Source organism: Oncorhynchus tshawytscha, linkage group LG08 (genome assembly GCF_018296145.1).
Source record: "Oncorhynchus tshawytscha isolate Ot180627B linkage group LG08, Otsh_v2.0, whole genome shotgun sequence".
Classification (NCBI taxonomy): Eukaryota; Metazoa; Chordata; class Actinopteri; order Salmoniformes; family Salmonidae; genus Oncorhynchus; species Oncorhynchus tshawytscha.
This window is the reverse complement of record NC_056436.1, coordinates 57,530,290-57,549,530: the sequence shown is the minus strand read 5'-3', so window position 1 is coordinate 57,549,530 and position 19,241 is coordinate 57,530,290. Positions and strand designations below refer to the sequence as shown.

The following is a 19,241-nucleotide window of genomic DNA, read 5'->3' as shown; positions in this document are numbered from 1 at the left end:
TGTTAGCTGCTTTTCCTTCACTCTGCGGTCCGACTCATCCCTAACCATCTCAATTTGGTTGAGGTCAGGGGGTTGTGGAGGCCAGGTCATCTGATGCAGCACTCCATCACTCTCCTTTGTAAAATAGCTCTTACACAGCCTGGAGGTGTGTTGGGTCATTGTCTTGTTAAAAATAGTCCCACTAAGCTCAAACCAGATGGGATGGGGTATCGCTGCAGAATGCTGTGGTAGCCATGTTGGTTAAGTGTGCCTTGAAAAGCACCATAACACATCCTTCTCCGTGCTTTACGATGGGAAATACACATGCAGGGATCATCCGTTCACCTACTCTGCGTCTCACAAAGTCACAGCGGTTGGAACCAAACATCTACAATTTGGACTCCAGACCAAAGGACACATTTCTACCGGTCTAATGTCCATTGCTCATGTTTCTTGGCCCAAGCAAGTCTCTTCTTCTTATTGGTGTCCTATAGTAGTGAGGGCTGAAATGACCATTTGAAAGTATTTTTAGAGCTGGTCTAAGATGAAGATGAGTCCTTGTGTTTACCCCTCCGGGCAGCCAGGCCACGACAATGCAGATAGACACAGACAGGATGGATGAAGGCCAGCAGGCTGAGTAACGTCAGAGCTATGTTCACCTGTAGAGGGAAGAGAGAGAACAAAGAGAGTGAGGAGGTGGGGGAATAACTCCCTTTAGAACATAATGGTAAGTTGAAAAGCTCTACCAATGGCCAGTGTTGGGGAGTAGTGAACTACATATAGTTTAACTAGTCATTTCATGACAGTAGCTTGGGTGGTCGTTGAAATAAATTCAAATCTTGGTAGTGTTTTCAGTATTTAATTACTTGTTTGCCATGTTTAAAAAAAAAAAAAAAAATATATATATATATATATATATATATATATATATATATATATATATATATATATATATATATTATTTTACCTTTATTTAACTAGGCAAGTCAGAACAACTAGGCAAAAATAACAAATTATTTTTTTCAATGACAGCCTAGGAACAGTGGGTTAACTGCCTTATTCAGGGGCAGAACAACAGATTTTTAGCTTGTCAGCTCGGGGATTCGATCTTGCAACCTTTCAGTTACAAGTCCAACGCTCTAACTACTAGGCTACCTGCCGCCCCATGTGGCGGTGTTGCTAACCAGTGTCGGGGAAGCTACTCTGAAAATATAGTTTAAGAAGCTACTAATTATGATATCTAAATCTAAAATGTCATAGACTACAAATTGCAAGAACAAAACAGAACTTGTAATCAGCCTGGAGTCAGATGTTAACAGAATGTGTAATCACCCTGGAGTCAGATGTTAACAGAACATGTAATCACCCTGGAGTCAGATGTTAACAGAACGTGTAATCACCCTGGAGTCAGATGTTAACAGAATGTGCAATCACCCTGGATTTCAATGTTAACAGAATGTGTAATCACCCTGGAGTCAGATGTTAACAGAACGTGTAATAACCCTGGAGTCAGATGTTAACAGAACGTGTAATCACCCTGGAGTCAGATGTTAACAGAACGTGTAATCACCCTGGAGTCAGATGTTAACAGAACGTGTAATCACCCTGGAGTCAGATGTTAACAGAACGTGTAATCACCCTGGAGTCAGATGTTAACAGAACGTGTAATCACCCTGGAGTCAGATGTTAAGAGAACGTGTAATCACCCTGGAGTCAGATGTTAACAGAACGTGTAATCACCCTGGAGTCAGATGTTAAGAGAATGTGTAATTTAGTTTCTTAAACACAAAAACGATGTATTAAGTGAGAAGTAGGCAGGTGTGATGCTGAAAAAGAAAGGAAATTCTTGCCTACTTCACCCAAATTGTATTTTTGCCAAGAAAGTAGTGCGTAGTTCAAGTAGTTAGCTACATCACCACATGGCAAACAAGTAATGAACTACTGAAAACTACCTAGATTAGAATTTAGTTCAACTACCACCAAGCTACTGCAAAATGTAATTAAATGACTAGTTGAACTACATGTAGTTCACTACTCCTCAACACTGTAGGAATTTCCTTTCTTTTTTGGCATCAAACCTCAAACCTCACTTAAAACAGTTTTTGTGTTTACTGGGCTAAATTACACTTTCTTTTAACATCCGACTCCAGAGTGATTTATTCTTGCTATTTCTAGTCTATGACATTTAGATATGATCATTTATCACAAAGTAACTTCAGTAAAGTAAAGTAGATTTTTCTTAAGGGTAGCTTTAGTGTAGCTTGACCTCTTCCAGTGTGAAGTATTCGGTAACTTGTTAAACCGTATCGTCAAAGTAGCTTCCCCGACACTGCCAATGGTAAAGGTAGTATATCTGGTCATTCTAATGACAGTAGCTCCACTCACGTATAGTGGGTCTCCTCCCAGCACTCCTTTGACCAGGATGAAGCAGGGGTACTGCAGCAGAGAAACCACTGAAGACAGAGCCATGGCCATACCATACAGCTTCCCAAAGTGACAGGGAGGAAAACTACAGAGAGAGAGAGAGAGAGAGAGAGAGAGAGAGAGAGAGAGAGAGAGAGAGAGAGAGAGAGAGAGAGAGAGACAAGAGAGATAATACGGTACAAAAGTGTGACGCTAAGAAGGTGTTGGCGTCTATCCGTGCTCCCCTTATCCTGTTCCATTAGGTCTGTTATTGCAAACAACTGGTGTGTGTGTGTGTGTGTGTGTGTGTGTGTGTGTGTGTGTGTGTGTGTGTGTGTGTGTGTGTGTGACTCACACAATGCTGATGAAGGCTGCATGGCCTCCGTAGAGGAAGGATCGGTTGAGGACCTGCAGGATGAAGGTGAGGTACTGGAGGGGGAGGAAGGGGGTGGAGGCACAGATGGAGAACAGGACACACTGCAGCGCCGTCAGGGTCAGGGAGAGCACCGACGCACGCAGGTCTGCCTCCTTCTCACTCACTCCTACACACACACACACACACACACCAAATACATATACACCAAACATATACAGTATGTACACACACAAGAAACACATGTACCCACACCAAACATACGTACCCACACACACAAAGACGCAAATCTCTATTCAATTCCGTCTTCTCCATGACATTTCTACACCACCTCCGACACTACCACTTCCCTTACCCCTCTCCGAGCAGTAATGTAAAGTCAGAGGCTCTTCAAGCCAAATGTTCCTACAGTAAAATGTAATAAGAACAAATTCAAAATCTGGAGAAATTCAAATCTGACGCTGGTACGAGTCTAAAACCGGTCTTAGTGTGTTTGGTTTGGAGTGTGCGTGTGTTTGGAGTGTGTGTGTGAGGTTTGGAGTGTGTGTATGTGAGGTTTGGAGTGTGTGTGTGTGAGGTTTGGAGTGTGTGTGTTTGGTTTGGAGTGTGTGTGTGAGGTTTGGAGTGTGTGTGTTTGGTTTGGAGTGTGTGTGTGTGAGGTTTGGAGTGTGTGTGTTTGGTTTGGAGTGTGTGTGTGTGTGTGTGTGAGGTTTGGAGTGTGTGTGTGTGAGGTTTGGAGTGTGTGTGTGTTTGGTTTGGAGTGTGTGTGTGTGAGGTTTGGAGTGCGTGTGTGTGAGGTTTGGAGTGTGTGTGTGTTTGGTTTGGAGTGTGTGTGTGTTTGGTTTGGAGTGTGTGTGTGTTTGGTTTGGAATGTGTGTGTGTGTGTGTGTGAGGTTTGGAGTGTGTGTGTGTGAGGTTTGGAGTGTGTGTGTGTTTGGTTTGGAGTGTGTGTGTGTTTGGTTTGGAGTGTGTGTGTGTTTGGTTTGGAGTGTGTGTGTGTGAGGTTTCACATGTGTGTTGTCGGGGGGGTTGTAGTAGTGTGTATAGGTGAGGTTGGTACCGGGGGTCCTGGGCTTGCCCTGGTGTCGGTCCATGATGAGGCCGTTCCAGGGGGCACACAGCACCCCACACAGCTGGGTCACAGCAAACGCATTGGTGTACGTGCTCACTGCAGGGATAAACAGAGCGGAATAAGGACGTGCTTAAAAAGAGAGAAGGGTAGCACTTTAAAGTAAATGTCTGGGAACATCTACCTTTTAAAAGTTAATATTATATTAACTCATTTCCAAATAATGTTGTTGACTCATCCTATGTATTTGTGGCCAAAACATCAATTGGAGAAAAAACACTTTACAAAAACCCCACCTCAAACTATTTTCTCAAACAGACCGTTTCAGAAATGCTTTCCTAATAGAGGATGATGTCATCCACCTGAGAAGGATGTGCTGGCCATTCAACAGTCTACTCACATGAATATTTTTAATGACCGCTATACACCCACACCATTCCAACACAGAAAAGCTGCTTTTTAACATACTTAATCAAAAAAAGAATTGGAAGGAAAACTATTCAAATTATTGTAATTAATATCAATGTCATATTTCATAGAAATCTGGAAACAATGGACAGTAACTTTAAAATAAAGGGTAACACTTTAAGTCAACTTTATTAAATGTCAATAAGATATTTAGAAACGTTTAAGACTGAACTATAATGCCTGTTAATAGACAATTGTGTGCGTACCCAGAGAGGGTTCTCCCTGGGTCAGTCTCTGCAGCATGGGGTTGAGGGTGCCGATGAACAGGTAGTGCCTCAGCTGCATGACAGAGAGCCACACCAGGTGCCAGAGGAAGAACTTGGACAGGAAACACTCCCAGAAAGTAGCCACTGAGAAGAGGAGGGGGTAGGGGGTTAGAGAGGTCAAATCAGTTACAAATTCACATAAGATTATGTAATTGTAGTAAACAAGGTCTGTACGGGCAACTAATCCTGAATATTTGGGACCAGGGAACGAGCAGAGCTGACATCAAGGTAACCTAAATCTACACACCTTTCTCTGCGCTCTCCTTGTTAAAAGGCATTTCCTCCGTGACATCATCCCTCTGCATGTTGACGTTGGCTGATGCCTGTTCTGAGCTGAAGGTCTTGGCCTGGCCACGGCTCTTCATCCTGTCACAGGAAGTAACGGCAACACTGGTTAGAGTCACACAGGGAGGCCAGACAGACCAGGGGGTGTGCTGGGGGTCTCTAGTATTTGTTGGACCTTCTTCTAAGAGCAACAAACATTCAGCAAACATTTATTCCCTTCTTTCCCTGGGTCTATTTTCTGTCCAGTCGCTGTGCTGTGGAGGGGGTAAGAGATGTGTTCTTACCCGTAGGTGTAGCCCTCAGGGAGGGGGTAAGAGATGTGTTCTTACACATAGGTGTAGCCCTCAGGGAGGGGGTAAGAGATGTGTTCTTACCCATAGGTATAGCCCTCAGGGAGGGGGTAAGAGATGTGTTCTTACCCATAGGTGTAGCCCTCAGGGAGGGGGTAGGAGATGTGTTCTTACCCGTAGGTGTAGCCCTCAGGGAGGGGGTAAGAGATGTGTTCTTACCCATAGGTGTAGCCCTCAGGGAGGGGGTAGGAGATGTGTTCTTACCCGTAGGTGTAGCCCTCAGGGAGGGGGTAAGAGATGTGTTCTTACCCGTAGGTGTAGCCCTCAGGGAGGGGGTAGGAGATGTGTTCTTACCCGTAGGTTTATCCCTCAGGGAGGGGGTAGGGGATGTGTTCTTACCCGTAGGTGTAGCCCTCAGGGAAGGGGTAGGGGATGTGTTCTTACCCGTAGGTGTAGCCCTCAGGGAGGGGGTAGGGAATGTGTTCTTACCCATAGGTGTATCCCTCAGGGAGGGGGTAGGAGATGTGTTCTTACCCGTAGATGTAGCCCTCAGGGAGGGGGTAGGGAATGTGTTCTTACCCATAGGTGTAGCCCTCAGGGAGGGGGTAGGGAATGTGTTCTTACCCGTAGGTGTAGCCCTCAGGGAGGGGGTAGGGAATGTGTTCTTACCCATAGGTGTATCCCTCAGGGAGGGGGTAGGAGGTGTGTTCTTACCCGTAGATGTAGCCCTCAGGGAGGGGGTAGGAGATGTGTTCTTACCCGTAGGTGTAGCCCTCAGGGAGGGGGTAGGAGATGTGTTCTTACCCGTAGGTGTAGAGCCCTCAGGGAGGGGGTAGGAGATGTGTTCTTACCCGTAGGTGTAGCCCTCAGGGAGGGGGTAGGGGATGTGTTCTTACCCGTAGGTGTAGCCCTCAGGGAGGGGGTAGGGGATGTGTTCTTACCCGTAGGTGTAGCCCTCAGGGAGGGGGTAGGGGATGTGTTCTTACCCGTAGGTGTAGCCCTCAGGGAGGGGGTAGGAGACGTGTTCTTACCCGTAGGTGTAGCCCTCAGGGAGGGGGTAGGGGATGTGTTCTTACCCGTAGGTGTAGCCCTCAGGGAGGGTGTAGGAGATGTGTTCTTACCCGTAGGTGTAGCCCTCAGGGAGGGGGTAGGGGATGTGTTCTTACCCGTAGGTGTAGCCCTCAGGGAGGGTGTAGGAGATGTGTTCTTACCCGTAGGTGTAGCCCTCAGGGAGGGTGTAGGAGATGTGTTCTTACCCGTAGGTGTAGCCCTCAGGGAGGGTGTAGGAGATGTGTTACCCGTAGGTTAGCCCTCAGGGAGGGGTAGGGGATGTTCTTACCCGTAGGTGTAGCCCTCAGGGAGGGTGTAGGAGATGTGTTCTTACCCGTAGGTGTAGCCCTCAGGGAGGGTGTAGGAGATGTGTTCTTATCCGTAGGTGTAGCCCTCAGGGAGGGTGTAGGAGATGTGTTCTTACCCGTAGGTGTAGCCCTCAGGGAGGGTGTAGGAGATGTGTTCTTACCCGTAGGTGTAGCCCTCAGGGAGGGTGTAGGAGATGTGTTCTTACCCGTAGGTGTAGCCCTCAGGGAGGGGGTAGGGGATGTGTTCTTACCCGTAGGTGTAGCCCTCAGGGAGGGGGTAGGAGATGTGTTCTTACCGGTAGGTGTAGCCCTCAGGGAGGGGGTAGGAGATGTGTTCTTACCCGTAGGTGTAGCCCTCAGGGAGGGTGTAGGAGATGTGTTCTTACCCGTAGGTGTAGCCCTCAGGGAGGGTGTAGGAGATGTTTCTTACCCGTAGGTGTAGCCCTCAGGGAGGGGTAGGAGACGTGTTCTTACCGGTAGGTGTAGCCCTCAGGGAGGGTGTAGGAGATGTGTTCTTACCGGTAGGTGTATCCCTCAGGGAGGGGTAGGAGACGTGTTCTTACCCATAGGTGTAGCCCTCAGGGAGGGTGTAGGAGATGTGTTCTTACCCATAGGTGTAGCCCTCAGGGAGGGTGTAGGAGATGTGTTCTTACCCGTAGGTGTAGCCCTCAGGGAGGGGTAGGAGACGTGTTCTTACCCATAGGTGTAGCCCTCAGGGAGGGTGTAGGAGACGTGTTCTTACCCATAGGTGTAGCCCTCAGGGAGGGTGTAGGAGATGTGTTCTTACCCATAGGTGTAGCCCTCAGGGAGGGTGTAGGAGATGTGTTCTTACCCGTAGGTGTAGCCCTCAGGGAGGGGTAGGAGACGTGTTCTTACCCATAGGTGTAGCCCTCAGGGAGGGTGTAGGAGATGTGTTCTTACCCGTAGGTGTAGCCCTCAGGGAGGGTGTAGGAGACGTGTTCTTACCCATAGGTGTAGCCCTCAGGGAGGGTGTAGGAGATGTGTTCTTACCCATAGGTGTAGCCCTCAGGGAGGGTGTAGGAGATGTGTTCTTACCCGTAGGTGTATCCCTCAGGGAGGGGTAGGAGACGTGTTCTTACCCATAGGTGTAGCCCTCAGGGAGGGGTAGGGGATGTGTTCTTACCCGTAGGTGTAGCCCTCAGGGAGGGGGTAGGGGATGTGTTCTTACCCGTAGGTGTATCCCTCAGGGAGGGGGTAGGGGATGTGTTCTTACCCGTAGGTGTAGCCCTCAGGGAGGGGGTAGGGGATGTGTTCTTACCCATAGGTGTAGCCCTCAGGGAGGGGGTAGGGAATGTGTTCTTACCCACAGGTGTATCCCTCAGGGAGGGGGTAGGGGATGTGTGTTCTGGGTAGAAGGAGGAAGGTCCTGGCCAGGTGGATAATGCCACACGCAGCCAGGAAGAGGAAAGAGGCACGTAGAGAGATCCCAACCTCAAATAGCAGCTAGAGGGAGACACGAGGGAAGAAATCATCATCATCATCATCTTAATTAACTCATGGACAGCTACCGACTGATAGTCTGTGGGCGGGTGTGTTTAACAATGTTACCTTGATGATGAGGAAGAGGGCGGAGGAGGAGTCGAAGGCACCATTGTAAAGGGTGATGACGGTGGAGCGAGCGGAACCAAACAGGTTGCCTATCTACAGGGGGCCACAGGGAGGGGAAACATAACTCGCCAGGCCTGTGTGTCTGAGTGTCTCATGCTTCTCATCAGTACACACCACAGACTGACAAAACCACAGGTCAAAAGGAAGCAAATGTATGGCCCAAGGCAAGGTTGTCCATGGTTACATCAAGGGTATGTTCTCAGTCACGGTCCTGTTTACTGAGAGAACCCTGAGGACTGCTGTGTACATGACTGATGTTTATTCAGGAGGTCATAAATATGAGTGGACGGACCTGCATGTTGGTGACCAGAAACAATATGCCTCCCACAGCGATGAAGGACAGGGCCGGGAAAAGGAGAGAGGACAGAGCTGAGAGAGAAAAAACAACAGACTTATCCCTCTTGAGATCTTGCGAATTGCTGATGAAAGTGTAACGATCTTGTCAACTGTTGATAAAAAATGTATCAAACTCCATGGTGTTCGTGTAAGCTGTTCCATCAAACCTGTTTTTCTCAAATAGTATTACACTATAGAAAAGTAAAGGATTTTACCTGAACTTGAAAAGGCCACAAGCAAGGCACCAGTGGTGTACAGTGATCTGGAGAATAAGAATAAGTGATCACAACCATCATGTGAATTCAACCAGGCGTGCGCGTGAATCCACACACACACACACACACACACACACACACACACACACACACACACACACACACACACACACACACACACACACACACACACACACACACACACACACACACACACACACACACACACACACACACACACACACACACACACACACACACACACACACACACACACACACACACACACACACACACACACACACAGGCAGGCAGGGGTTAATGATAAAAGAGACTCAGGTTTAACTCTAATTCTTTCCCCTGGTTCTCCCTCCTACTGTCCTAGTCCTGTTCTGAGAGCCTTTAGCCTATTCACTGTGTCTTCCTGGCCCTCACTAGGAGGTGTAGTTCCCATCTCCACCTCTATCTTTAGTCTCCACTCTCTCTATTCTACTGTGTCTTCCTGGCCCTCACTATTAGGTGTAGTTCTCATCTCCACTTCTCTCTTTAGTCTCCACTCTCTCTATTCTACTGTGTTTTCCTGGCCCTCACTAGGAGGTGTAGTTCTCATCTCCACCTCTCCCTTTAGTCTCCACTCTCTCTATTCTACTGTGTCTTCCTGGCCCTCACTAGGAGGTGCAGTTCTCATCTCCACCTCTCTCTTTAGTCTCCACTCTCTCTATTCTACTGTGTTTTCCTGGCCCTCACTAGGAGGTGCAGTTCTCATCTCCACCTCTCTCTTTAGTCTCCACTCTATTTGCATTGTTTCTCTTTTCCTTCCCCCTCTACCCATAGCAAAAACATCTGGATTGGCTTCTGATTGGCTCAGCCAATGTTGTTGCGGATTTGTAATCTGTGGCTATGAAATGTTGTTAAGTAACTGGGTCTGTGCCACATTAACCCTGGTTGGCCCATTCCAACCCCATCAGCCCCGAGCTCAACCACACTCTGAACAATCACAGTCAACATAACTCCCAGCCCTCGCTCCGTTCAACTATAGCTCTAAATCTCTTCCACCCTATAACTCTTCCATCCTGCCCAACTTCATTCTTAGTTACTACACAACTTCTCCATTTATTTCACATTTATTTCTGTCTCTGCTTGGCACGTCCACTCTCCGTCTATTCCTAACCTCTGGCACTCGTTCTCTGGCTGTCACATAGACGCCACCCCCTGGCTCTGCCTTGCACCGTCTCTTGAATAACTCAGCACTGAGTCCGATCTACTCAAACAAGAAACTAGAAGCCCAGACAACTCACCACTTTCCCTTGGGCTCTCTTTTCAGTCACTATATCTCTCATGTCCTTCTGCCTACTCTCTCTCTCTCTCTTTCGCTAACACAAACACACACACACACACACACTTTGCCTTTCCCTTGCTCTTCCCAGAGCTCACAGACATGGGAACCCCTCCAAGGGAAATAACAGGATGTGACAGCCAGAGAACGAGTGACTTAGCACTGGAGAGTAAACACACATGCTTTATACCATCACTTAGATACCAAAACCAGGGAGAACGATAGACAGGGACAGAGATAAACTGTTGGAGAGAGTGGTAAAAGAGAGACAGACAGAGGGCTCTGTTATGGCTCAGGCCTTAACAGCTGATGTGGTGCTTCACAGATCTGTGTCTTTCTTTGACGGTCTCTGTCTAACAGCCATGAAATCGGTCACATTAGGTAGCACAGACTAGACACAAAGAAATCTCCATTTCCATGAGATGAAGCACTTATTAAAGCCTCATTAACTTTTGAACAGCTGCGTTAACATTCAACAAGACTTTATAGTGTACTGTCTTCACGTAAGGCCAAATCCTTGCGGGCAACTCGAGGCTGAGCGCAAATTAGTGGTTGAGATCATTGGAAGATTTGCTTGAAATGTCAAGTTACAGTCTCAAGTTAAGATTAGACAAGACTCGTGTAGCTGTGTTCAGTACCATGTTTTAGCGACAACACTGCATTTGACTGTTTCACATTCTCTCTGTCAGTTGTCTCTTGCCAGATTGTTATCGTAACTACAATAGACATCTAACCATCGATCCCGGTTGAATATAGGTTATGAACCCTGTGCAGCTTTAGTGATGCTTTATAATATGTTTCTACAAAGACTTACATTCCCAGCAGCCTGACTGCCATGGTGCCAAAACGGTCGAACAGGAAGCCATTGGGCAGCAGTAGAAAGTTGGTCATGAAGGAAGCGATGGTGAAGATGAGGGAGAACTGTTCATCCTGACCACTGCAGTCTGAAACACACGCGCGCACACACACACACAGGCAGTCAGAGAGCTGTCAGTATGGACAGGTGTGTGTGTGTGCATGAGATATGTATTTGTATTGTAAGCTCTACTGTGACAGTGAGACGTCTCAGTCACTGACCTAGGAATTGCATTCCATTGACCCCGGGGATGTTGACACACAGGTAGCTGAAGTAGCCTTCTGTCTTCAGGACGAACACCAGGGAGGCCCAGCCGAACACGGCCCCAGCAAAACAAAGGCACTCCAGCAGCCCTGTGACCAGGGTCAGCCACCTCCGCAGCCCTGCCCCTCCCTCACACCTGAGCATGGTCTTGTCCCGCACACACACACACACACACAGTGCCCGCAATTTCCCCCTCTCTCTTTTTAAGCTTCCCTGGTAGTCACTTCACTGAAGAGAGGAAACAAGAAAAAGAGAAAATCAGAACTGAGAAGAAACAAAATTGAAGGTAAAAAATAAATGATCCTCTCTCTCCTCTGAGAGTGCTTTCAAATGTCAATGACTCTCTTGAATGACCTTTTTGAATAGCATATAGCCTAAATAATGCTTTCCTGTGTCGTTGTGACGCCTGGCCATTGCATTTTGCTCCAGTCGTATTGAATGCAAACATACTAATACTCCAACATTGCCAAAGAAACCAGACACATAAAAAAAGAGACAACTGCCCCACTGCAACATTCCTTATTTCATTTATGTGGAAAAATGAACCCACCCTACATTACTCACGGTTCAGAACAATTCCCCCAGTCACTCATATGAACAACTCCTTCTCTCTCTTCTCTTAACTCTCTTTTTCATACTTTATATAAACCTTCCTTCCACCCAGTCTCCCCTCCCTTCAGTTCAACCCCTCCTCTCCCATAAATCCCTCTCGCTCTCATCTCAAGTAATATTGTCGGGGTCGTGTCTGAATGCGTTACACATTAAATGTGAACCCCCGTGTACCGGACACCACCGCGGATGCCGTGGTAAAGGCTAGGATGGCCTTCCTCAGGTGTTCTACATGGCATATCAAAGCGAGAGCCTAACGCTTCCTTAGGTACTTCTTTCTGAGTTTTCGTTTGGAAAACGATCTCTCCTCAGTAGCGACAGTCACAAGGATGGTAAAAACAGCTTGATTGCCATAGCAACACCAGGGAAACTTGGCAGAAGGGAGATGTGCTTGAAATACAGCAGTTCTGCAACATCTTTAATTGAGCCTCTCATTCTCCTGAATTGCCAGGTTAACTGTACAGCAAGCTCTGGGGACAGGTCGTCTGGATACCGGAAAGCCAATCATTTGGCAGATGCAGATTATCGTCTTTAGCAGACAACAGTTCTTGAGGGCTTGAACAAAAAAAAAGCGGTTTGTGATTTCATTTATATTGTGAACCGCCGTTTGAGTTGTGTGGTTGCAATATCAACAGTCCCTTATCTCTGGTATACTTAAGCAATAAGGCACCTCGGGGTTTGTGTAATATGGCCAATATACCACGGCAAAGGGTTGTTCTTAGGCACGACGCATCGCGGATTGCCTGGATACAGTCATCAGCCGTGGTATATTGGCCATATACCAAAACCCCCGAGGTGCCTTATTGCTATTATAAACTGGTTGCCAATGTAATTAGAACAGTAAAAAATATTTTCTGGGGTCATACCAGTGGTATAAGGTCTGATATACCACGTCTTTCAGCCGAACAGCATTCAGGGCTCAAACCACCGGTTTATAATTCTGCATGCATCATTCAAGACTGCGTTTAAATTGGGTGCAGCACAATGGACATATAACGCACAATGTCTCAGGAAAGACTGTCTGGGTTGGTAATACTCACTATAGAAAACAGTCAGGCTCCCAACCTGTACCTACAGCCCGTGGCGAAAACATTTGCACACAAAAAAGGAAGCCTACAGGACACCAGGGGAGTCTCCTAAATTGGATTTAATTGAATTTACCCTGAATATTGCAGCCCATTTGTGTAGGCTACTAGCCAGATAAAATCGGCTGAGTTCAACAATAAATAGTGGCTGAATTAATTCTCAAGCCCACTATTTTGTCCTCATTGTTAGGCTATTTGATGTAATTTGTATTTTTAAAACGTTTATAAAAGGTTACTAAATAGCAGGTATATACATTAGCTATAGATCGTACACTGCATAATAAAACAGTCCCCAGTAAGCTCGTGTTTTGAGGGTGGACTGACTGTATTATTTGGCATTAATAGACTGGTTTTACACACAACAAAGTTAGAGCTTGCGGGAGGCGAACTCCAACATTGCGGGGTGTCCAGAGAAACTACGTTACACCAGTGAATCTGAAGAAAACACAACAAAAGAAAGATAATATGTGCCATTTAAGCAATTAAGTGTCATATGGGAGAGATACTTCCACTATTGCCAATCTGTAATAAGGACTGTTATTTAGGCTGTACTATTTTTCCTGTCTTGGCTGTTGCTATTTACATTGCTAGTTAATTACTGTAACAGTGTCTTTCAATCTGTATCAAGGGCATAAGTCTTTGATATCCTTATGCTCTGTCTCTCACTCATTCAATCTCTACCAGTAAAGTCAAAGGAGGAAGGGCTGGACAACTACAAATGGGCAAGTAAACGATGAATAACAACCACAAGATCTCATCAAATCATAATCAAGTTCTTACACCTTGGATCACAAGATCTCGTTGCCAGAACACAGCGCAACTTCCTCAAATCTGTGACCGCACACGTCAAAGGCTGTCATCATACACACACCCAGAGAGAGATAGAGACAGAGAGAGAGTGTATGACACTTTCTTCTTTTTTTATGTCACGTTAGCACTCACATAAAGAAACAGTTTTAAAACATACATTTACAGTCAAAGAAATCATACATTCACAAAATAATCCGATCCATGACTTTTCATGTGTGATCGGATTTGTCTTGCATAAATACCAGGTGTGTATTGGAAGATGAAAAATATATACAGTACCAGTCAAAAGTTTGGAGAATGCCAAGAGTGTGCAAAGCTGTCATCAAGGCAAAGGGTGGCTAATTAGAAGAATCTCAAATATAAAATATATTTTGATATGTTTATTACTTTTTTGGTTACTACATGATTCCATATGTGTTATTTCTTAGTTTTGACATCTTCACTATTATTCTACAATGTAGAAAATTGTGAAAATAAAGAAATACCCTTGAATGAGTAGGTGTGTCCAAACTTTTGACTTGTACTGTATAAATATATATATATACAGTTGAAGTTCGATATTTACATACACCTTAGCCAAATACATTTAAACTCAGTTTTTCACGATTCCTGACATTTAATCCTAGTAAAAATGCCCTGTTTTAGGTCAGATAGGATCACCACTTTATTTTAAGAATGTGAAATGTCAGAATAATAGTAGAGAGAATGATTTATTTCAGCTTTTATTTATTTCGTCACATTCCCAGTGGGTCAGAAGTTTACATACACTCAATTAGTATTTGGTAGCATTGCCTTTAAATTGTTTAACTTGGGCCAAACGTTTCGGGTAGCCTTCCACACGCTTCCCACAATAAGTTGGGTGAATTCTGGCCCATTCCTCTTGACAGAGCTGGTGGAACTGAGTCAGGTTTGTAGGCCTCCTTGCTCGCACACACCTTTTCAGTTCTGCCCACAAATTTTCTATAGAATTGAGGTCAGGGCTTTGTGATGGCCACTCCAATACCTTGACTTTGTTGTCCTTAAGCCATTTTGCCATGACTTTGGAAGTATGCTTGGGGTCATTGTTAATTTGGAAGACCCATTTGCGACCAAGCTTTAACTTCCTGACTGATGTCCTGAGATGTTGCTCCAATATATCCACATAATTTTCCATCTTCATGATGCCATCTATTTTGTGAAGTGCACGAGTCCCTCCTGCAGCAAAGCACCCCCACAACATGATGCTGCCACCCCCGTGCTTCACGGTTGGGACAGTGTTCTTAAGCTTGCAAGCCTCCCCCTTTTTCCTCCAAACATAACGATGGTCATTATGGCCAAACAGTTCTATTTTTGTTTCATCAGACCAGAGGACATTTCTCCAAAAAGTACAATCTTTGTCCCCATGTGCATTTGCAAACAATAGTCTGGCTTTTTTTATGGAGGTTTTGGAGCAGTGTCTTCTTCCTCGCTGAGTGGCCTTTCAGGTCAGGTCGATATAAGACTCGTTTTACTGTGGATATAGATACTTTTGTACCTGTTTCCTCCAGCATCTCCACAAGGTCCTTTGCTGTGGTTCTGGGATTGATTTGCACCTTTCGCACCAAAGTACGTTCTTCTCTAGAAGACAGAACGCGTCTCCGTCCTGAGCGGCATGATGGCTTCGTGGTCCCATGGTGTTTATACGTGCGTACTATTATTTGTACAGATGAACGTGGTACCTTCAGGCATTTAGAAATTGCTCCCAAGGATGAACCAGACTTGATTTTCCCATGATGTCAAGCAAAGAGGCACTGAGTTTGAAGGTAGGCCTTGAAATACATCTACAGGTACACCTCCAATTGACTCAAATAATTTCAATTAGCCTATCAGAAACTTCTAAATCCATGACATAATTTTCTGGAATTTTCCAAGCTGTTTAAAGGCACAGTCAACTTGGTGTATGTAAACTTCTGACCCACTGGAATTGTGATACATAATCTGTCTGTAAACAATTGTTGGAAAAATGACGTGTCATGCACAAAGTAGATATCCTAACCGACTTGCCAAAACTATAGTTTGTTAACAAGAAATGTGTGGAATGGTTGAAAAACAAGTTTTAATGACTCCAACCTAAGTGTATGTAAACTTCCGACTTCAACTGTATATACATGAATGTACATGTGTAGTGCTGTTAGTGTAGCTCCCTGTGCATACAGTAGCCTACATAGCCTATACCACGTCACGGTTGGCGATATGGCTTGCGCCAGCCCAGGCCCTAGCAGCGATAGGGCGGCAGAGTAGCCTAGTGGTTAGAGCGTTGGACTAGTAACCGAAAGGTTGCAAGTTTAACTCCCCGAGCTGACGAATTACAAATCTGTTGTTCTGCCCCTGAATCAAGGCAGTTAACCCACTGTTCCTAGGCTGTGATTGAAAGTAAGAATTTGTTCTTAACTGATTTGCCTAGTTAAATTAAGGTAAAATATTTTTTTAATTAAAGCATGGAACAACAATTAATAGGACCGTTGTTCAAGCCTTTGCTTTTGTATCTCTTCATCTGTTAAACTTGAGCCAAGTCAATCTGGTAATGAGGTTGTTTAGCAACTGTGTGAAACATGGTACTAACCTTGCGCTCAACTAAAGCATTACCTTTATATTGTCAATTGGGAGACTTGTTACAACGGCGCATTCGAAAAGTTTTCAGACCCCTTGACCTTTTCCCACATTTTGTTACGTTACAGCCTTATCCTATTGATGAGGATTTTTAAAAATCCATCTACACACAATACCCCATAATAACAAAGCGAAAACAGGTTTTTAGAAATAACATATTTACATAAGTATTCAGACCCTTTACTCAGTACTTTGTTGAAGCACCTTTGGCAGTGATTAATGCCTCGAGTCTTCTTGGGTATGACGCTACAAGCGTGGCACCCTTGTATTTGGGGAGCTTTTCCCATTCTTCTCTGCAGATCCTGGTCTGAGAGTCCTTTAACTGCCGTTTGGCAAACTCCAAGCGGACTGTCATGTGCCTTTTACTGAGGAGTGGCTTCCATCTTGCCACTGTACCATAAAGGCCTGATTGGTGGAGTGCTGCAGAAATGGTTGTCCTTCTGGAAGGTTCTCCCATCTCCACAGAGGAACTCTGGAGCTCTGTCAGAGTGATCATCGGGTTCCCTGACCAAGGCCCTCTGGAGCTCTGTCAGAGTGATCATCGGGTTCCCTGACCAAGACCCTCTGGAGCTCTGTCAGAGTGATCATCGGGTTCCCTGACCAAGACCCTCTGGAGCTCTGTCAGAGTGACCATCGGGTTCCCTGACCAAGGTCCTTCTCCCCTGATTGCTAAGTTTGGCCAGGCGGTCAGCTTTAGGAAGAGTATTGGTGGTTCCAAACTTCTTCCATTTAATAATGATGGAGGCCACTGTGTTCTTGGGGACCTTCAATGCTGCAGACATGTTTTGGTACCCTTCACCAGATCTGTGTCGGACAATTCTTTCGACCTCATGGCTTGGTTAAGACAAAAATGTCTAAAAACCTGTTTCGATTTGTCATTATGGGGTATTGTGTGTAGATTGATGAGGAACATTTAATTCAAATGTAATACATTTTAGAATAAGGCTGTAATGTAACAAAATGTGGAAAAGGGGAGGGGGTCTGAATACTTTCTCGAATGCACTGTTGCTAGCCCCCCCAAAAATATACCAACCAATTGCGACATAATCTGTATTGTTGCCTATGCACAGTATTCTTTTAAACCAGCTAGCGTTACAAAAGTGTGGCCTGCTAGGGTAGCAGTCTGTTTGTACCATCATGTCACTCCTTGTAATGCCAAACAATGTATGGCAAGGAGAGGAGTTGGAATGACACCACAAACAGATATGGGACCAGTCTAACAGAAGTAATCCCTCCTACCATGTTCATTGTAAATGTTTCACCATGCGTTTTTACTAGCAAAAACTAGGTTGTGGTCTGTTGATATTATAAGCATTGGTCTGTTATTGTTAAAAGGGAGAAAAATAGGCCTCACCCATTCCGAGGGGTAACGTTACATTACAAACTTCTGTGGCTTGCACAATTAAATATGCAACTGGAGTGGCTTGACAGATAAGATCATAAAAGGACGAAGACTGACAAACGTTAATGAGGCTGGAAACATATTTCAATGAACAAAAAAATATTGATAACGTTAATTATTACTTCCCAGCTAGCCAATGTTAGTTCACACTAACATTTGCGTGTTGCATGCTGGTTAGACACCAGTCAGACACTATACATCTTTCTTGCTGTTTGGCAAGCTTTTTCAAACCCATGGTGTAATTTAGCTAGCTATGGACTTTTAGCTAACTTTAGTTAGCTGGGGGTAAAGTTGACTCGCTGCAAATAACGACAATCATGAGTGATATCTACATTTTTTTCATAAAGGTTCATAACTGTTTATATTCCTAAACATGTCAAACATCATTTGTGGAACTAGACCTAGATAGCTAGCTGCAGGTCTAATTTACCTAGCTACGCCTCCTCAACTCACCAATTTGTATTTATTTAATTAACGTCTCAGATTTTAGCTAGCTAGTGGAACATTCTAGCTCAGGCATTCCATTGGTTTTTGTGGGATTTTTGACATGTGAGTGGATGGATGTTCAAAATGTGTTTGGCCAGAGATATTTTAGAAATACCGCCTTTGGTTTTAACTTTGACGTTGGATATCCAGTTTACACGTTTTGAGGTGAAACGTTTAGGCAGGGAGAGACCAAAAACGTTCCTCCATAACCTATGGCATGACATTTGGTTATGAGAGAAACAGTCAACGGCTGTCTCCAAATCTGACAGCGCCCTCCAGTGGTCTTTCACTCCTGGTTTTATGGAGAAGTGAGATTATTATCTGATTATGATGGATTATTCCTGGATGTAAACTGGGTATATAATGTGGTGGTCAACAAGGATACTATATTCACTTATGTTATTTAGGAGGCAATATAGTAATGTGCATTGAGATAAACAAAGGGCATCTACTGAATATGTGGACAATGACCAGTGGTCTAAAGTACTCAAGTACAAATACTTTAAAGTACTACTTAAGTTGTTTTTTGGGGTATCTGTACTTTATTTTACTATTTATATTTTTGACAACTTTTAATTTTACTTCACTACATTAAGAAATAAAATATTGTACTTTTTACCCCATACATTTTCCCTGACAACCCAAACTACGTGTTACATTTTGAATGCTTAGCAGGACAGGAACATTGTGAAATTTACACACTTATCAAGAGAACACGTGGTGATCCCTACTGCCTATGGTCTGGTGGAATCACTAAACACAAATGCATCTTTTGTAAATAATTGGAGTGTTGGAGTGTGCCCCTGGCAAAACATACATTTAAAAAAAGGCAAATGGTGCCGTCTGCTTTGCTTAATATGAGGAATTTGAAATGATTTATACTTTTACTTTTAATACTTAAGTATATTTTAAACCAAATACTTTTAGACTTTTACTCAAGTTGTATTTTACTGGGTGACTTTCACTTTTACTTGAGTCATTTTCTATTAACGTATTTATACTTTTACTCAAGTATGAAAATTGGGTACTTTTTTCCACCACTGACAATGACCACCTTCACTGAAGACAAACCTCTCAAACCTGTTCAGATGAGA

At 44.6% G+C, this 19,241-nt stretch overlaps 1 protein-coding gene across 2 annotated transcripts; it reads right to left on the bottom strand.

Annotated features, from left to right (window-relative positions):
* Window positions 1–166: 166 nt before the first annotated feature.
* On the bottom strand, window positions 167–11,764 carry LOC112255699 (solute carrier family 43 member 3-like). 2 transcript variants are annotated; one of them, XM_042325670.1, is made up of 13 exons: window positions 11,678–11,764; window positions 11,085–11,355; window positions 10,822–10,951; window positions 8,672–8,718; window positions 8,413–8,489; window positions 8,061–8,153; window positions 7,816–7,955; window positions 4,806–4,924; window positions 4,499–4,642; window positions 3,816–3,923; window positions 2,738–2,924; window positions 2,365–2,488; window positions 167–638 (listed from the first exon to the last, which is right to left on the bottom strand). In XM_042325670.1, exons 2-13 carry the CDS (start codon window positions 11,269–11,271, stop codon window positions 519–521), a joined length of 1,476 nt encoding a protein of 491 aa, XP_042181604.1. In that variant the 5' UTR covers window positions 11,272–11,355; window positions 11,678–11,764; the 3' UTR covers window positions 167–518. The 2 variants fall into 2 exon arrangements, with proteins under 2 accessions (XP_042181604.1, XP_042181603.1); XM_042325669.1 differs by having other exon boundaries at window positions 11,692–11,756.
* Window positions 11,765–19,241: the final 7,477 nt, after the last annotated feature.

Excerpts from the sequence above, each read along its gene's own strand:
- LOC112255699 (XM_042325670.1), bottom strand. The coding sequence starts at position 11,271 with ATGCTCAGGTGTGAGGGAGGGGCAGGGCTGCGGAGGTGGCTGACCCTG. Across the intron at positions 7,956-8,060 it reads CCCTCTTCCTCATCATCAAG|CTGCTATTTGAGGTTGGGAT; the intron begins GTAACATTGTTA and ends GTCTCCCTCTAG. Across the intron at positions 4,925-7,815 it reads CCTGAGGGATACACCTGTGG|GATGAAGAGCCGTGGCCAGG; the intron begins GTAAGAACACAT and ends TTCCTGTGACAG.